At 41.3% G+C, this 19,881-nt stretch overlaps 1 protein-coding gene across 1 annotated transcript; it reads left to right on the top strand.

Annotated features, from left to right (window-relative positions):
- The first annotated feature begins 10,129 nt into the window (after positions 1-10,129).
- rrp15 (ribosomal RNA processing 15 homolog) lies at positions 10,130-17,017 on the top strand. The gene is made up of 5 exons (XM_070966549.1): positions 10,130-10,619; positions 11,643-11,989; positions 15,450-15,547; positions 15,634-15,820; positions 16,354-17,017. Exons 1-5 carry the CDS (start codon positions 10,469-10,471, stop codon positions 16,501-16,503), a joined length of 933 nt encoding a protein of 310 aa, XP_070822650.1. The 5' UTR covers positions 10,130-10,468; the 3' UTR covers positions 16,504-17,017.
- The last annotated feature ends 2,864 nt before the right edge of the window (positions 17,018-19,881 follow it).

The raw sequence follows: 19,881 nt of genomic DNA, 5'->3' as shown, positions 1-19,881 counted from the left end.
CCCCTAGGTGTGAGTGTGAGTGTGAATGGTTGTCTGTCTTTGCATGTTGCCCGTTGAAGCTGGGATAGGCTCCAGCCCCCCGCAACCCTGAAAGGGACAGGCGGTATAGAAAATGGATGGATGGATGTTCAACAATGGTGGTAAGTGGTGGTGTCAATAATTAGAACTGTGCATGCACTGGCACATAAAACTGTCATAAAGACATGACGCATACATGAATTCTGCTGCATGAGAAAACATTATGAAATATCAAAAAAAAAAAAAAAAGAGGAATAAGACAACTTTTTTTTTTGGACTCATCCTCATATATTAAGCAGTAAGTGCCAGATTTGGTGAAGCGTGGAGTGTGAAAAACATTTTTTACAGAATTAAAAACTGGGAAAATCTGTTAATGTGGCCATGCATGCATGCATCCTATACTGAACCAAAGAGAAGAAGAAAAAATTCTTTTCCTTTATGCCTTAGGGTCCAGGCCAGGAGTTTTGAGCAAAGATTTAATGGAGATGAATTCAAAGGAAATTGATTTCCTGGAGCTGAGCCTTGTTGATTTTACTTTCCATTTATATGCCAAAGTTGATGTTTAACTGCTGATAACAGCACAGAAAAGAAAGCTCAGTTTAAAAACTTTAAGTTTGTATTAAAAAAATAAAAAAAATATAAAAATACACCACAGATAATACAAAAAGATACAAAAAATAATACAAAAAGAGAGATCGGCCAGGACTCCTGGTAAAATTTGGCGCAGATTGGATATTATACACTCAAGGTACAACTTTCTGTCTTATGGCAAATAATGCACCATAACGGCAACCACAAAATGAACATTTTTGTTTTATTCTATAAAGCGTTGACAACATTTCTCCCAAATTCCGAATAAAAATATTGTCATTTAGAGTATTTATTTGCAGAAAATGACAAATGGTCAAAATAACAAAAAGGATGCAGTCTTCTCAGACCTCAAATAATGCAAAGAAAACAAGTTCATATTCATTCAACAATGCAATACTAATGTTTTAACTTAGGAATAGTTCAGAAATCAATATTTGGTTGAATAATCCTGATTTTCAATCACAACTTTTATGCATCTTGGCATGCTTTCCACCAGTCTTTCACCTTGCTGTTGGGTGACTTTATCCCACTCCCAGCACAAAAATTCGAACAGCTCAGCTATGTTTGATGGCTTGTGACTATACATCTTCCTTTTGATCACATTCCAGAGGTTTTCGATGGAGTTCAGGTCTGGAAATTGGGTTGGCCATGACAGGGTCTTGATCTGGTGGTCCTTCATCCACACCTTCATTGACCTAGCTGTGTCACATGGAGCATTGTCCTGCTGGAAAAACCAATCCTCAGAGTTGGGGAACATTGTCAGAGCAGAAGGAAGCAAGTTTTCTTCCAGGATAACCTTGTACATGACTTGATTCATGTGTCCTTCACAAAAAATGCATATTTCACAGTGAGTGTGAGACACTGTGGTTTGTAAGCCTCTCCAGGTCTCCCTCTAACCATTAGATGACCAGGTATTGGGCAAAGCTGAAAGTTGGACTCATCAGAGAAGATGACCTTACTCCAGTCATCTATGGTCCAATCCTTACATGTAACGGCCACCACTGTTCTTGTGTGTATTTGTATGTGCTCTTGTGCCCTGCATGTATGTGAGTGGTTGCAGGTGAGGGGGTGTGGAAACAGAACGGCAATTGGTGAGGAGCCAGCCGGTGCCCAATCCCCTGCAAGTGGTTCTGCTGCCGGCTACGAGAGTCTGACAGCCTGACAGTGTGTGGCTGGCATCTCTCATGACCAGTCCTCTGCACACAAGAGAATCATTTGGTTTGTTGTTTGTTTGTCCTAGCTTGTGCTCCTTGTGTCCTTGCTGTAACCAGACACGAACTGGGCTTGGTTTAAGACAGGGACTGATTCTACACCCACTTCCAGTCATATCACTTGTTAGCCTCAATAGACTTAGGGGTGCTATTTCCTTTGTATTTTCGTTCTCATTTCCCACCTTTACTGTAGGCCTCATTCAAGAGGGTTTTATTTTCATTTCGTTTTGTGTGTGATTCAGGTAAGCTCTCGTTTTTGAGAGTTCTCTATTGGTTATGTTTATTTTGTTTGAAAAACACCCAACTGCTCTTTTCGTTGTCTCGGACTTCACGCTTTGTACCCAAACAATTTAATATCACAGTGGGTTTAAATGAATAATTTAACCATTTACATCTGGTTGCTTTTTTTGTTACTTCCTTCCCCCTAGCGAACTGGGTCGTAATATTGTGGCATTATTTGCAAACCTCAGCCTGGCTCTTCTTTACTTCTCATTGATGAAGGGCTGTTTTCTAGCTTTACACAACTTGAGACCTGCCCCTAGGAGCCTGGTTTGAAATGTTCTTGGTGTGCACTTCACCCCAGCTGCCATTTGCCATTCTTTTTGTAGGTCACTTGCTGTCATCATACGGTTGCTGAGTGACATTCCAATCAGTTGACAGTCATCCCGGGCAGTAGAGAGTCATTTTTACCCTCTGCTGGTCTGTAGCTTCATTGTCCCCAATATCTGCTGCATGAAATTGTTCTTCTGAACTGTAGGCTTAGAAATTTTTTAGGATGGAAGCAACCTGATGCTCACTGTATCCCTCTGCCAGTAAAGCCAAAACTGAAACCTTTTCCTCACTCAAAACTTTTCTTTTCAACTTTTGCCATGGTCAATAGTTATTTTTTGATTCCAATTTGAGGTATTACTAGGACTCTTTTTGCCATCCAGCTGGTCCTATTGCAAAAGCATAGTAATGACCACAGCTGTGGTTGCCATTCATCATTAGATAAGATTTGGTACAGGTGATCACCTCACCTAATGAGTACCTCATTGAGTAGAATGAGGTGTGCTTGCATTGGAATTCAACAGACACTAGAATGGAATGGCTGTGAAAAGACTCCCTGGACCATGTGCTCTCTCAGTTCATTTTCTTTCCAAATATGGTGAATCTGCCAGAGTGAACCCAAAAGATACCTGCGTGGAGACTACAGATTGTTTGCTCACCCTGCCATTCATCCTTTGCACTCCCTGCCAGCACTCCAGAATATCCATGTATCCTGATTTGTGTGCGTCTTCAAAGTTAACGTGAGTAGTCAATTCATCATTTTGCGGAGCCCTGGACCTGACATGGAGGAAAAAAAATTAATTCGTGCGAACGAAATACTAATACGTTCCCACGAAATACTAATTCGTGGGAACGAAATACTAATTCGCGGGAACGAAATAATTAATTCATGTGAACGACATACTAATTCGTTCCCACGAATTAATCACAGAGTTATGCTGCTGCCGATCGCACGTGGCACAATGCTTATTGTCAACAAAGCGGCGACACACAGCCACATACGCAAGCACAGTCTTTGATATGTCATCAGATACGATGGGACAATCAATAAAGATAATTTAATGTAGTAAATAGTGGTTATTTTGCACAGAAATGCGCCTGACATCTTCTTTGAAGTCTGTGTGTGTGGGCGTGTTTACACATGGCTGCTGACGCTGCTGACAGACAGGAGCGAGGGATCAGACGAGAGTCACAGAGTTGCACAGCTGATCATAGCTTTTATATAACTGTGTCTCTGGTGAAATTCATAACTTAAACTACAGCATTGGATCTCACGATAGTGCGTTTTGGTGCCATGTGTTTTATACCACATTAGTAGGAGATCGTCCTGTTTACTTTGATATGCATATCGCTGACCTCCGCTGTACAGAGACCTATTTAACACGAACTCAAACATGAGCGTAATTTTAACCGCACTTCGCGTGTTTCGGTCCCATTGCATCCACTTGTTCCAAAACTACACACACAGCTGTTCATCGCCGGATCTGCAGACCATTTCCGTACGGATTGGTGGAGTCTAAGGGTGCTTTTCATTATGTTGAATTGTGCCTCCTCGTCTCCTCTCTCCTTCGTCGACCCGGAAGTCGTTTCCCCTCCGCCATGATGAAGGATCTTCCAATTGCTTAAATGCACCTGAAGGAGACGAGGAGCGAGGAGAGAGGAGGCTTCTGAAGGAGATCAGAGTGAGGATACACCAGTGTAGCCTACACGGAAGTCTTTTATTATTTAAGGGGCGTGTCGTATGTGGCACACGTTTGAATCATGGCGGGAGCAGGTCTTCACAAATGTAATCTTGATTCTTGTTTCAACTGTGTCCTTTTAACAATTGTATCTGTCACCAAGAAATTAATGAAAATTCTTGGTATATTATGTTTTTTTAAAGCAAGGCTACAAGGCTGTTGGTTTAATCTACCACACACCCGTCCTCTGTTATGCCTCTAACGGCATATAATTGAAACCTCGTCAATAGCAATCAGGAGTAGAACAGTCTGACTGCAGATCTGACCATAATATCACGTTTTACAGCTTTTACAGCTGTGCAAACGTCATCAGTAATTGACGTCGCGTCGGACTGACGCTGTGGTGCGAGGATTTTTCATTTCGGAGTTTCGTTTCCTCCGTCCTCACGTCCCTGCCTCGCATCCCTCTTTCATGTCCTCGCTGGGCGGAGCTAAGACGCGAGGAGAGGAAGCGAGTGGAGGAGACGAGGAGACCAATTTATGGAATGAAAAGCACCCTAACGCTCTGTTTGGAGGGGAGTCCCATCTTGTCCCTCCGGGTTGATTGGTGATGAGACACCGGTGTAGCCGGTGAAGCGGGTGGGTGCGTGGAGCGCGGAGCGCACAGCAGACAGGCTACTGGGCTCTCGCTTGAGATGCGCTCCTCACAATAGTCAGTGAAGTGGTAATTTGGCTGACCTGCGTGCTGTGCATAGGCCTACAAGTCTGCAAAACCTCCCAGGCAGATTTGGATATCTGAAGTAGGCTATCTGCTGCCATTGTATGATGACATATCAAAGACTGTGCTTGCGTATGTGGCTGTGTGTCGCCGCTTTGTTGACAATAAGCATTGTTGTTGTAGATCGGCAGCAGCATAACCCTGTGATTAATTCGTGGGAACGAATTAGTATTTCGTTCCCACGAATTAATTATTTTGTTCCCACGAATTAATTATTTCGTTCCCACGAATTAGTATTTCGTTCGCACAAATTAGTATTTCGTGAGCAGCTCCTCCGATGAGCAGCTCCTCCATTGTTTCTGGCGGTTTCATTTTGCGAGGGAACACCAGGACGTCCGTACATCGATGACGATCTCAACGCTGATAGGCTGTCGCGGCGCGTCTTCACGCAAATCCGCCGCAAAAGTTCAATTATTTCAACTTGAGCGATGAAGCGATGGGGCGACGCGATGAGAGCGATTTTCGCGGCCAACGCGGCCAACGCGGCCAACGCGGCCAACGCGGCCAACGCGGCCAACGCGGCCAACGCGTCCAACGCGTCCATCGTGCCGCGCAATCGCGTCCATCGCGTCGCCCGGCAAAATGATGCTTCAAATTGCGTCTTTGCATTGACTTTGTATGCAATCTTGTGGCGCGATGTTGTTTCATCACGTTCGGTGGGAAGGCTGTGTTGATGGACGCGTTGGCCGCAAAAATCGCTCTCATCGCATCGCCCCATCGCGTCATCGCTTCATCGCTCGAGTTGAAATAACTGAACTTTTGCGGTGGATTAGCGTGAAGACACGCTGCGACAGCCTATCAGCGTTGAGATCGTCATCGACGTGCTGATGTACGGACATCCTGGTGTTCCCTCGCAAAATGAAACTGCCAGAAACAATGGAGGAGCTGCTCATCGTTGTCGTCACCGCTCAATGACAGTTCAGCGTAGCATAGCCCCAGTTAGCATAGCTTGCTTTACTAGCAGACTTGTCTGGCTCATTCAACAATAGCTGCACTACTTTGTGCAGTACAGGTACAGTGCAGCAATGGTGGTTATTTCAGCCATGAGCCGTTTCTCAATACCAAGTACGCCAAGTTCGGACTTACGAACTTTGCAGTTCGGACTGCGCAAATTCGACTTGGGAGTACAGTCTCTCCAGGAAGGGAGAGCGCAGGACTGTCATTGCATGCAATTGGGACGGCAGCGTACTTGATGACGTCACCATCTCAGCTCGTCCATTAGCAGGACGACACATCTCCGAAAACTTTGGAGCAAATTTTAAACTACGTGCTATCGTGATGAATCGACCACAGATTTTAAGTTTTAACATCCACTTTCTCACATAAAATAATCTTAAAACCACATTCCGGTCGACGAGAGAATGAAATGGCGGAAGAAATGTTGCTGTTGGACGGGCTCGATGCGCGACGCGATGCCAGGTCAAGGGGTTTTTGTACCAGCGTCAAAACTGGAGCGTCTGGCGTGACGCGATTTCATTTGAGGCGCGATTAAATAATTTTCATCGCGTTTGGTGGGAACGCAGGGTAAGCATTGTTTAGTTTTTTTTTTAATTTACTTCACACTGCATCAAAACATTATCAGGTGTCTTTTTTTCATCACCTGTCAAGGTCACAACTAACCATCTCTAGTTGAGCGTAATCGCGCATAACGGGACATGTCCCGGACGTCATGCTCATCGGACCGCTGCTTCACCAGCTGACCGAGAGCTCCGCACCGAGTCGACCGCGTTGCTGTTAATGAGAACTGACCCGCGACTCCGAGAGGCTCAGCCAGCCGCTGTAGCATGCCTGTTAGCTGTTAGCACAGAGCTCAGAGCTTCTGTGAGCTAGGGCTGGGGGTAAACGATTATTTTTAAAATGATTAATCGGGCGATTATTTTATCGATTAATCGACTATTCTAACGATTAATTGGATGATTAATCTAACGATTATTTTTCTGTTGCACGATTAATAAAAACCATAATGTATTTCAAATAAATACCAAAAAATGCTTAATAAATTACTTTATTATACAACTGTTTTTCACAGCCAAACATCTTCTGCTTAACACAAAATAAAAGTACTGTTATACAAAATGGAAGGCTGTCAGTGTTTACTCTTTTACAGTACCAATAACTCTAGTATAAAATGCCCTGACCACAATAAGGTGGCAATCCCTCAAGGGGGGAAACTGAAAAATAAAATAAATAAAATAAAATAAAATATCCTTCATCCAGATTTTATAAACCAACAACATAACATACATCTTAACTAGATGGCCTAATTCTCAAATAAATTTGAACCTAAAGTAAGACTTCACACACTATAATATTTACAAAACTGAAAGGTAGTCTTATGAATAATTAAAAAAAAAAAAAACTTCTCAAACTAATTTATAAAACACAACAGATATAGAACAGAACATTTTATGTTTTGTTTTGTTTTTTTGTTAGCAACCGAACAGTTCAAAAATCTCCTGTTTCCCCACTCCTTGTCTTCAGTCTGTCACATGCAGTGGATGTGGACTCATTTCTGTGCTTGTTGTAACTGAGAAAACGCAGCTCCGTGTCTGCGCTGAAACCTGACACCGCACTGTCCGGCTACGTCTTGGCTCATTTGCATACTAACAGTGATTGGATGTTCCTGAGGGCTCAGGGCAGGTGTGTATATGTGCGCGCTGTGAATACACACACAGGTAACACAGGTATGTCCAGGCGCTCATATGGGCGCGTCTGGGCAGAGTACCGTTATCTCGTCCAAGCATACGGAGACACTCCTCTGTTGGAAGCACCTTTTCAGCCTTTTTTGTTCTGCTTGCTATTGTTCTTAGCTCTCGTAAAAGGACGAAATGCAAATAAAACAGTAATATAACACTTCGGGCTGCCCAGCAGAGTCCTCTGTGGGCGCTCTGCTCCTTCATAGGCGGAGCGGTGAAACTAACTGTGTGGTTACGCTGGTCAATAGCTCAGCGACCCGCCCACATTCACCATAGAAACACCAATGATGATCCAGAAGGAAGTAAGCCCAGAGATAGGTTATTACATGAAGAGCGCTCCCTCTCCATTCGAGAAACCCCCTCCTCTTTATGTAAACAAGAAGGACCTTCGTGATTGATCTCAAACTAACGCAGAGTCATAGGAGGAGACATTAGCAACGTTTTTTCGTGCTGGAATATAACTTTTGACCACAAAAAAGCAAAGCTAAAAAATACTTTATAATTTAGCCAAGTTTTTTTTCCTGCTACTCTGTGGCTGCTAGCTCGCCGAGTTTTTGTCGCACAGTGTGGAGGCAGACATCTTCGTGATCATCAAACTCTCTGCTTTCATATGATACCGGGCTTTTGTGGTCTGCGTGAAGTGGTGAAATCAGCAGATGCAGTGCCTTCGTGCTTTCGTTACATGCACATATAATTACACATATTGCATATTGCACATATTTCGTGGGGTATGAATTATGTTTCGTTTGGGTGCCAATGCTTGGTAGAGGCTTTTAACTGAGTTTCTCCCCGTTATTCTGGTATGCTACAAGTTAGGACTGGTGCTTCTTCACGTGAGCATTGACTGTCTGAACTGCACGCACGTCACGCTGCCCTGCAAAATGATTTTTAATTAGTCACGGTAATACCGTATACCCCGGGAAAATGTGGGGAAAGTTTGACGGTATCAAAATTTAGATACCGCCCAACTCTACTTTGCAGGTATGTATTTTTGAGTATTTATACCCTTCAGATTTAAATAACATTTTGTGATTCGTTGTGTGTGTGCTGTGAAAACATTTAAAGGCATTTCGAGCGTTTCGTGAACATTTTTGGGGGGATTAAGTGTTTAATTAGTATATTGCCGCACCAGCTAGCTTAATTTTGTCCTCTCAGCAAGCGGCACTGGATAGCACCTCCTATTTTGATTTTGAACAGTCATGGACGACAGTGAAACCTTTGTTTTCCTATGTACATGTGCATCTTAAGGAGCCCCTAAAGTTCCATAAAAAAAGCTATATACTGCGCTCAGCGCAGGAGATACCAAAACGTTCCCTCATTTCAGCTAGATGGATAAAAGTACTATACCACTGTGAAAACAGTCCACAAGTCCTGCATTGAAAAACCTAAGCAAAATGTACTTGAAAGTATCAAAAGTAAAAGCACTCATTGTACAGTAAAATGCTCCCTCTCTGTGTTTTACTATTATACAGGATTAATATTATTGCTGCTTTAACACTAGAACTGCCTCTATAATCCAAATTACTTTGTTTTATAAACTACAAGCCTGTCATTCTCTGACTTTTCCTAAATATGTATTTTGTAGGTTTTTTTTGAAGTTTATAAGGTGCTTAAATAAAGCACAAAAGATTTCTGAGCAAAAATAAAATAAATAAAATAAAATAAAATATCCTTCATCCAGATTTTATATACCTCTGACCCCCACAGCCGTAGTTGAAAGATTATAGATTTTGAAGGGTTGTTTTCAATGGCTAGGATTTTTTTTCCCACATGAAAATTAAATCTTAAGACTAATATAGCACATGCTATGATATGATGATGATATAGTAGAATAAATGTTACATATTATCTATTATTATAGAGTGTATTTTAGCAAATTATTCTTTTTAATGGGGGATGTGAAGGAGTGGTAAAAAAATAAAATAAAATGAACAATTAAAAAAGCCTACTACTAAATTGACATTAGACATTGAAAAGTTTGTGATCCTGCTCTAGGCTGTGATATTTTGTTGATTTATCATAATTTCTGGTATGAAAAAATGCAGTCTTGGTGTGCTGAGCACAAACAATGGAATTACGTATAATATAATTCAGGGGGTGTTATAATGCTGGCAGTTCTAGTTTTAATGTGCATGTTTTGTTTTACTGTTGTAGATGTTTAAGGTTGAGATAATTTTAACTACTTTATATACTGTTGTGTAGGCTAATCTGTAAAATCACATTATTGAATTTTTTGATTAAACATGCACAAAATGAGCTATGCTGTGTCTTATGTCTTCCCATCATGTATGCGGCAAAATTTTGGTTGGCTCAACCAAATCTCACTCCAAGGTTTTTTGAAAAGTTGGCAGCCCTGTGATTGCTATTGATGAGGTTTCAATTATATGCCGTTAGATTAAGTGGTGGTAGATTGATGTGGTAGATTAAACCAACAGCCTTGTAGCCTTGCTTTAAAAAAACGTAATATACCAAGAATTTTCATTAATTTCTTGGTGACAGATACAATTGTTAAAAGGACACAGTTGAAACAAGAATCAAGATTACATTTGTGAAGACCTGCTCCCGCCATGATTCAAACGTGTGCCACATACGACACGCCCCTTAAATAATAAAAGACTTCCGCGTAGGCTACACCGGTGTATCCTCACTCTGATCTCCTTCAGAAGCCTCCTCTCTCCTCGCTCCTCGTCTCCTTCAGGTGCATTTAAGCAATTGGAAGATCCTTCATCATGGAAGGATGAGGGGAAACGACTTCCGGGTCGACGAAGGAGAGAGGAGACGAGGAGGCACAATTCAACGTAATGAAAAACACCAATGAAAAGCACCCAGAGAAAAGGAGGACGCATTTGTCGCCTGCATTTGGAGGACCCTTCGAATTTGGACGAATTGGCACAGCCTTCGCGGAGCGCTATGACGTAATCCGCCTTCAAATGCGTCCTCCGAAGGATGCAGCCCCTGAATTGGGACACAGCCATAGATCGAGGGAACTTCGACACAACACCGGAACCTTCACTGCTTGGTAGGCGTACTCTTACGGAACACTTAAACTCAAACTCCAACATGGCAACTCCGATGAAAACGCATGTGCAGATAGCTGGTGAGTTTTTATATACATTTCTTTTGTGTTGCCAGTGGAAAAACACGTTTACGGTGTTGCCTCTGATTTGTAATAGCACAAATATATGCTATCTTGCTCGCTAACGCTACTCCATCTGCGGGGTTCTATGTATGCTCATTCGCGATGTTTACAAAAGCACTGTTCCTGTTAGCCAGCTAACGGTACATAATGTAAGTTAAGATGAAGTGCCCGATGATGTAATACAGCATTGTGGGATATCTTGTTAGCGATCTAACGTTAGCTGTCACAAGAGGAAAAGGAGTCACTGCCACAATGTTAATATTAATGCTAACGTGACGAATGTGTGCGTGCTGCGCTCTAGTTATAGAACGGCACACGAAACGCCTTAACCTCTTTAACGTCTTAAAGAGGTTTCCATGTTTATCGATAAGACGTCGCAGAATTCTACTCGTGTTTTTATATTGCTTGTTAATGTAGTTTCACAACACCAAATGCAAAATCATCTAAACAGGACACAGCAGTGACAAAATAGGCACTGAGAAAAGCCAAGAAGTGAATAATGACGATTAGTATGATTATAACCTTAATGGCAATAATAACCCAAAGCCAGTAGTATCTGTGTTTGTCTGTTGCGTATGAAAACAAAAAAAAAAAAAAAAAGAGTTTCTGATGGGTGTAAACTGGAGGAGTTTCTACAGCGAGCTCTTGGCATAGGGCTCGTCCACGTGGAGGACAGCAATCAACGGCAAGAGCAAAGAGTCTGTATTCAAATAAAAGTAATCATCTGGAACTCGCAGGCACATTATCTAAAGTCTTTATGTGCAAAATTTTAGCTGAAGTCTTCACCACAAACAATTATACTCACATCAAAACCCCGACCTCCCCCGAGCAGTTTCATTTGTTTTCTACATTAAATCTTTCAAATAAATCTACAGCTTTTTGTCAGTTCATAATAAGACAACAGACATAGTTAGTACTTTTCAGGCTACAGATTTGTTTGTGTGTGTGTTATAAACATTTGTATTTCTTTGTGTGACTCAGGAGACAATGCAGAGTTTGAGGATGACAATGACCAAAGGGATTCTATTGGAGGGAGCAACAGTGAAAGGTCAGATGATGATGATGATGATGATGATGAAGAGAGCGATGGAAGAGAAAATGATAAAGACAGCGATGGAGGCAGTGATGGGGAGGAGGCCGAGGATAAAGACAGAGGAGAGGATGAGGAGGGGGGTGACAATAATGTCAATGCTGGATGGGCAGAAGCAATGGCAAAGATCCTGGGGAAGAAAACCCCTAAGAGCAAAACCAGTATCCTGGTGAAGAACAAAGAGCTGGACAAGATGAAGGACAAAGAAAAACAGGAGCAACTGGAGAAAAAGAAACAGGTAATCAGCACAGTGAATGACTCAGTGATGCACACTGTGAGGCTACTGCCATATTCTTTCATGGCAAGCCAGTGTATCCCTTAGAGTCCTAACATGTGCGAGTAGCCATGTTTAAAAATGAAAACGCAAAGTCAAATTATTTTTTTTTCTTTTTTGAAAGCTGCGCCATTATAAACAGAGCAACTCAGGATAACCATCAGGCAGGCTATACATTTTTACAACACAAGTCTATATTTGAATGGATCGGTACCAGCCAAGATAAAGCTGATCAAATGTTGATGCATTCAAAGAACTTGGATTGGGCCAAAAACATTTGGGACATCCCTGTTAAAGAGTAATCTGTCTTTCACCACACATTTTTGGCAGAGTGCAGGCAGTGGCTGGTGTCTCTTGTGTTTCTAGAGGAATGTGTTTCATAAGGAATTATCTTTATGTCATATTTCTTAAAGGACATTTGGCGTAACATTTTCCCTTCCTCTAGATTCCATTTAATTGAAGTACTGTAAAGTTATGTATATTTTTAACATTTGTCACCATCACAGAAACACAAGGTAACTGCTGAAATATTATATTGTCAGACAGTTATTGACTGTGATTAGTTTCTGTTTTGATGAATGGTTTACAGTCTAATAATGTGTGTTTGTATAGTTTACTGATAGTAGCTGATCAGGCTAATTATCAGCTAATTCTTTCAGTGTAATCAATTTCAACAGTTGTGTGTGTTTACTTTTATGAGCATGATTTGCTTGATTATGATATCAATGATTGGGATGCGCCGATCTGCTTTTTTCACTTCCGATACCGATTGGCCTTGGTGCCCTACATTTCAGCTGCACTGTCACACTTAATTGGTATTTGCCCTAAAAATGGCTTAATTCCATGCCTGCATTGGTACAGTTTCCTCTCCTGCCATCCTGTGTAATCACCACCTTGGCAAGCATTTATACCTATTCCAAAAAGTTGGGATACTGTTTAAAATAAATATATATAATAAAACAGAATGTGCAAAGTTCCTAATCCTTTCTGACATAGACTCAATTGAAAACAGTACAAAGACTATATATTTAATGTTTTACCTCATCAGCTTCATTGTTTTTGGTAAATATATGCTTACTCTGAATTTGATGCCAGCAACGCTATTGGGAAAGGGTTGTTGCAGGTTTGATTATTAGCAGATAGATGATTGATACCGATACCTGCATTAGTATACTGGTCAACCTTAAACCACTGGTTTTCATATTGCTTTATCAAGTCCTCTCACATAGTCAGACCTAATGTTATCTTGACACCTCATACTGCAACACAAGCTCAGTTGGTTTTGTTGGTACAGGAAAGCCCCCTCTACTGCGTGTTGTTATGTTTGTCAGTTGCTGCTGCATAAATGGACTTGATAGCTCCATGGCACACTAGTGTTGTACTTATATAATATATTTGGTGTTTTCTGACGAATACTGTTGAGATGCCTAATCCTAGCCCTTGTGGTGCAGGTTTCCTACCATAGCACATGTAGGCTTATACCTCATATACCATCAGTTTTTTGAATAATTCTTTAAGATATGTTCCCTTATGTTATTAAATTTAAAAGAGGTAGAATCATGTTTTGAGTGGACTATCCCTTTTATTTCTATAATACCACAATGTAATCCTGTCATTGCAAAAAATGGAAAAAATAAATAAATAAATAAAAATACTGTGATATAAATTTTAGGTCATATTGCCCACCGCCAATATCTATAAAATTAAAAATAATAACAAAGCACCACATTGAGATAAGGGATTAACAACCAAACCGTGGATGCAGTCTCACAAAAAGGTCTGCTCACTTAAAATGGCAGTGTTTAAAATGCCACTTTACATTTATCAGGTGAACAGTGAGGGGCTAAATCTGAGCACTGACCCTCCAAACCAGCTGTTACCACAACACATATGCACAAATAATCATGGACAGCTGCTCTTTAAATGTACAGCAGTAAATGGACTGTATTTATATATCACTTTTCTAGTCCAACCACTCAAAGCGCTTTTACAAAGCAAGTCTGCATTCAGCCACCTCCTCATTACTAACTTAATCCACTCACACACACAGCATCCGGAGCAACTTTGGGTTCTTGCGGGTACTTTTACCGCTCTACCTCCTGAGCCACAGCCGCCCTATCTAACTTCAACAATACTGATCAACAATCAATTTTTCAGCCAATACACTTCTTTCAGCTGTAGCTGAAAAATGTGGTGGGGAAGTGAGGGAGAGAGGGAAGATGGCGGACGTGACCTTGTCGGTGGCTGCAGCACGTGAGGTTCAAGACCGCAAAGCTTGACAAAGAGATATGAAAAGCACAATGGAGGATGGGTTTCAGGTCTCTGACAACAAGATGGTGTTTGAAAGAAGTTGGAACAGGGGCAAAAAAACAACTGGGAAAGTTGTGGAATGCTCCAAAAACACATGTTTGGAACACAGGTAAACAGGTTCATTTGTATCAGGTGATAGTATCATGATTGGGTATGAAAGGGTCATCCTCGAAAGGCTCAGTCATTCACAAGCGAGGATGGAGTGAGGTTTACCACTTTGTGAACACATGATTGGGTAAAGGATATTACTACATGAGCTCAGGAACACTTTGTCAGAGTCTTGGTAAACAGTTTGTTTACAAATGATTGCATTCTCTTTTTATTTATGGTTTACACTGCATCCCAACTTTTTTGGAATCTGAGCCCTGCTGATTTAGAGACCATTGGCCACCGTGAGTGGCATTAGCGAGTGTTCAGACCAAAGTCAGCTCTGCTTTAGCTCCTAGTGAGACATGAAATACTATCCAGAAAATCCAGTTTGAGTAACAGATCTGTGAATTATAAGGCTTTTCAGAATGCAAAACACCACACAGCAGATTATAATACTGACAAACAGAATTCTAAAACTCTGGTACGTCACCATGGCAGCAATTATTTTGTCTTTTTTCACAACGATCATGAGGAAAACAGTAGAAATACAGTGTTCACATTACAAAGCAATCTACCAGGAATGTTCACTTTGCTTCGCTTGTATGTGATTTGCCAACGCATCGCCCTGCTGAATAACATTGCATTGTATCGTGGTGAAAGGTGAGCCTAGTGCAACGATTTTGATGGATGGACTTGTGTTTTGCCAGAGGTGTCTGTGTTGGTTCCCTTGCTGTGCTGCTGGGCTGACTCCATTCAAATGAATGAGAGGGCAAGTTTTTTTTTCTCTTTTTTTCCCGCACAGAGTTGCTAAATGAGGCTTGAATGGGCATATTCATTGGTGCGAAATTTGTGAAGCTAAAAGAAGCCAAAGGAAAGAGAGAGGGACATATTTGAAATGTAACATGTAGGAATATTTTACATGATGCATAGAAGAACACAGGCAGAGGGTTTTGCATGATGTTGTACAGCATGAAAAGTTTAGTGGAGCTTAATGGAAAGATGTATTTGTGTCTATGTCTCATAGGTTGACAAGAAGCGAGCATGGGAGATGATGTGCAGGGAGAAACCTGACATCGTGAAGGACCATGAGACCGAAAGAGCTCTACAAAGAATTGCTACAAGGTGTCTATGCCTTTTCTCCCTGCGGCTTTGTTTAACATTGTCAGATACACGTCATTCCTGATTCCACTTTGTATTTTTCTGCTCAGGGGAGTGGTGCAGCTGTTCAACGCAGTGAGGAATCACCAGAAGACAATCGACGACAAGGTGAAGGAAGTTGGTGGCTCAGAGAGGAAGAAGGCCAAGTTTCTTTCATGTGTGTCGAAGAAAGACTTCATCAATTTGCTAAGAAAGACAGAGGGAGGCAAAGTCACAAGCAAGACTGAAAATGATGCTGTAAGTGCAATGATCTTGTCATTGCTTCATGTGCATGATGGAATGGTGTTTTCTGGTATTGTATTCATGGTCATAGAGAGCTGGAGTGTTTTCTAGGAAATGAAGTAAAATGACTGAAGTTATGTATTTAATATTGATGGTTCATATTCATGTTTAAATAAAATAAAAAAACATTTATAAGATGTTGATCATGTATCACAGCTGCCTCAGATGAAGAAAAAGCAATGAAAAATGGTCTGTCATTGTCTCTGTTATGGACCCGTGCTGCTGCTTCACTGCCTTATTGCTGTTAAACTCCTCATGCATGTGTGTTCAATTAGTCAAAAACAGTGAGAGAAGAAAACAGATAAAATACTGACTTTTTCATGACTGACAAACTGTGATTTCATCGAGGGTTCTCATGGTGTCACTGTTGCTTCATGAAACCATTGTGGAGACATGGAGCCGAGCTGGAAGAACTGACTGAACTGAAGGCACGCAGAATGTAAAAGTGTGTGCTGTAATGTAACTTGTGTGTGTTTGTGTGTATGCAGGCTGCTGCAGCAGAGGAGAAGCCCGCCTGGAGCGTCCTCAGAGATGACTTCATGATGGGAGCCACCATGAAAGACTGGGACAAAGACAGTGACAGAGAGGAGCCTGGTACACACTTGGTAAGGGGTTTGGAGGAAATTGATTCAGACTGACACCATCCAACCAAATTGCAGGGACTGTGTACACTCGGCTGTGATACATTCAGGGACAGTCTGGGAAGCAGAAATCCTGACAGCCTCGGGAGCGTTCTTAACATGTCTGTGTCTGGAAATTAATACATTGGAAAAAAATAACAACTCCCCCACTCTTGAGAAATCTGGAAATTGTCCTTTACTCATTGTGCCCTCAGGAAAGCATTTTAGAATATCTCACATTCTGATATTTGTTGCTAAATATATTGTGAGAATGGAATGGTTTGTGACTATAAACATAATGTACTCTAAAGACATGAAAAACTGAGATGTGGGTATGGAATATAACAGATACTGAGAAATTCCTCACTGTGTGGGCACACACATAATTACCTGCCTTCCACCATGGGTTTGGCATCAGTTTGGTCCCATTTTGTCTACGAACTATAATATAATTGAATAACCTGTGATGATGTAAACTCTGTAAATAGAAATGTTTTATACAGCGCTGGTAAAATAAACCTGTAGACTGGATTTGTGTCTGCTCCTAGACTTCTTAAGTTCTCAGCATGGTCCATGTGGCCCTTAGTGTAGTGTTTGGTGGGGATCTGTTCATGGTTAGTATGGAAGGAAGGAATAATTGCAGAGACCCATTAGTCTTTGTATGAACATAGGGCATGTGACTGTGTATTAATGTAGACTTGAAAAAATCCAGAGCTGTCATTTAAAGTAGTGGTTCCTAACATTTGGGCTACGGTGACAAACATTATGTAAATCTGAGAGACTGTGAAATGGTCAGCAGGATGGGGGTGCAAAAATATATAGCTCTGGAAAATATTGAGACCACTGCAATTTTTTTCTGAAATCAGTATCCCTACCTGTATGACAGCCATTCCAGTGTCTGTCGAATTCCAATACAAGCACACCTTATTCACTTAATGAGGTCCTGCTAGGTGATCACCTGAACCAAATCTTATTTAACGAGGAAAAGTATAAAAACCACTGCTGTGGTCATCACTATCCTCTTGCAATAGGACCAGCTGGATGGCAAAAATCAATGCTAGTAGTACCTCAAAAGAAATTGGAATCATAAAATAACTATGAACCATGCCAAAAGAAGGGTTCAATTCTAGTTTTACTGGCAGAGGGATACAGTGAGCATCAGGTTGCTTCCATTGTAAAAATTTCTAAGAACAATGTCAAGCAGCAGACATTGTGGAAAAAAAGCTACAGACCGGCAGAGGGAAACAACCCACTGACTGGGATGACCGTCATCTTTTTCGAATGTCACTCAGCAACCGTAGGATGACATCAAGTGACCTACAAAAAGAATGGCAAATGGCAGCTGGGGTGAAGTGCACAGCGAGAATGGTTCAAAACAGGCTCCTAGGGGCAGGGCTCAACTAGTGTAAAGCTAGAAAAAAAGTCCCTCATAATGAGATGCAAAGAAGAGCCAGGCTGAGGTTTGCAAAAGACCATAAGGACTGGACCATAGAGGACTGAAGTAAGGTCATCTTCTCTAATGAGTGCAACTCTCAGCTTTGCCACACACCTGGTCATCTAATGGTTAGAATGGTAAGAATTGTTGGTTCTCTGTAGATAAAAGAGTTTGGTCTGTACCAGCTCTGTATGGAAAGTGTCCTGAGACAACTTCTGTTGTGATTTGGCGCTATACAAATAAAATTGAATTAAATTGAATTGAATTAAAGGGAGACCTGGAGAGGCTTACAAGCCACAGTGTCACACCCACTGTGAAATTAGGTGGAGGATCGGTGATGAACTGGAGGTGATTCAGCAAGGCTGGAATCGGGCAGATTCATTTTTGTGAAGGACGCATGAATCAAGCCACGTACAAGGTTATCCTGGAAGAAAACTTGCTTCCTTCTGCTCTGACAATGTTCCCCAACTCTGAGGATTGTTTTTTCCAGCAGGACAATGCTCCATGTCACACAGCTAAGTCAATCAAGGTGTGGATGAAGGACCACCAGATCAAGACCCTGTCATGGCCAACCCAATCTCCAGACCTGAACCCCATCGAAAACCTCTGGAATGTGATCAAATGGAAGATGGATGGTCACAAGCCATCAAACATAGCTGAGCTGTTCGAATTTTTGTGCCAGGAGTGGCATAAAGTCACCCATCAGCAATGTGAAAGACTACCAGTCTGCCAAGACGCATGAAAGCTGTGATTGAACATCAGGATTATTCCATCAAGTATTGATTTCTGAGCTCTTCCTTATTTAAAACATTAGTATTGTTACGAAAATGAATTTGTTTTCTTTGCATTATTTGAGGTCTGAGAAGACTGCATCCTTTTTGTTATTTTAACCATTTGTCATTTTCTGCAAATAAATACTCTAAATGACAATATTTTTATTTGGAATTTGGGAGAAATGTTGTCAGTAGTTTACAGAATTAAACAAAAATGTTCATTTTACTCAAACACATACCTATAAATGGTAAAATCAGAGACACTGATAATTTTGTAATGGTCTCTTAATTTTTTGTATTGTAAATTTCTTGTGAGTTAATTGACAATTGTACCTCTTAAGGCCCTGAAAACTTAGTTGAATAAATTTGTTGAACACAACCTGAGGCATGTGCATATGATAGAGTCACAAGTAAGACACTGCTTTCTTTTAACGTGTCAAAAGCCAAAAGTGTCTCCCTGTGTCCTTGCCGACAGCACAACCCATGGAAATATTTGTGCAATGTGTTATCGACAGAGAAGGTAGATGGTTCCATGGAGACCTGTCTGCACCGCACTGGACGCTCGTCTGTCATGGCAACACTGCAGCCTGCCACTCTGGTATGTTGCCTTTTATCCTGTCCCTGTTAGCACACACCCTTGGGAACAGACCACTGTTTTGCTTCATTTACCACCTCAACTCTGTCTCTCTCTGACACTTCTGTCTGCTCACTCTGCTTTTCAACTGCAGTTGAAGTTATTGGGGAGACATTCTGAAACCAATGGCTACCAAATGTTTTTTGTTTGTTTCTTTGTTTTTTACAAATTGGAAGAAGAAGATGGCCTTCTGTTCAATGAAACTACCCCACCTCACTCCCAAAGGGCTAGTCATGACACACTGCCACTTCATTTATACACACATTGCATCAGTGTATTGGTCTGACTATGAATCTGCCAGTAAGAGTTGGTCTGACCTGTCACAAAAAGCAACTTATGAGCAAACAGTGTCAATGTCATGTTTTACAGATGACAGTTGCAATTTGCACAGTAATTTACAAATTCTACAAAGGTGTTTGTATGTGTTACTAGTATGGTGTTTGTTTTGATGAGAGAAATGTAAAAATGAGTCATAGGAAATTTTCTAATGTTGCAAACTGAGGCCTGTAGTTGGTTTCTGGGGCTCTGAGGAAAATGGGATGGGGGGAACGTGC

Source organism: Chaetodon trifascialis, chromosome 7 (assembly GCF_039877785.1).
Source record: "Chaetodon trifascialis isolate fChaTrf1 chromosome 7, fChaTrf1.hap1, whole genome shotgun sequence".
Taxonomy (NCBI): domain Eukaryota; kingdom Metazoa; phylum Chordata; class Actinopteri; order Chaetodontiformes; family Chaetodontidae; genus Chaetodon; species Chaetodon trifascialis.
This window is presented reverse-complemented; position numbering and strand designations above follow the sequence as displayed.

Coding starts and splice junctions, on each gene's coding strand:
- rrp15 (XM_070966549.1), top strand. CDS start 10,469: ATGCAGCCCCTGAATTGGGACACAGCCATAGATCGAGGGAACTTCGAC. Junction 11,990..15,449: donor AACTGGAGAAAAAGAAACAG/GTAATCAGCACA, acceptor TATGTCTCATAG/GTTGACAAGAAGCGAGCATG. Junction 15,548..15,633: donor CTACAAAGAATTGCTACAAG/GTGTCTATGCCT, acceptor TTTTCTGCTCAG/GGGAGTGGTGCAGCTGTTCA.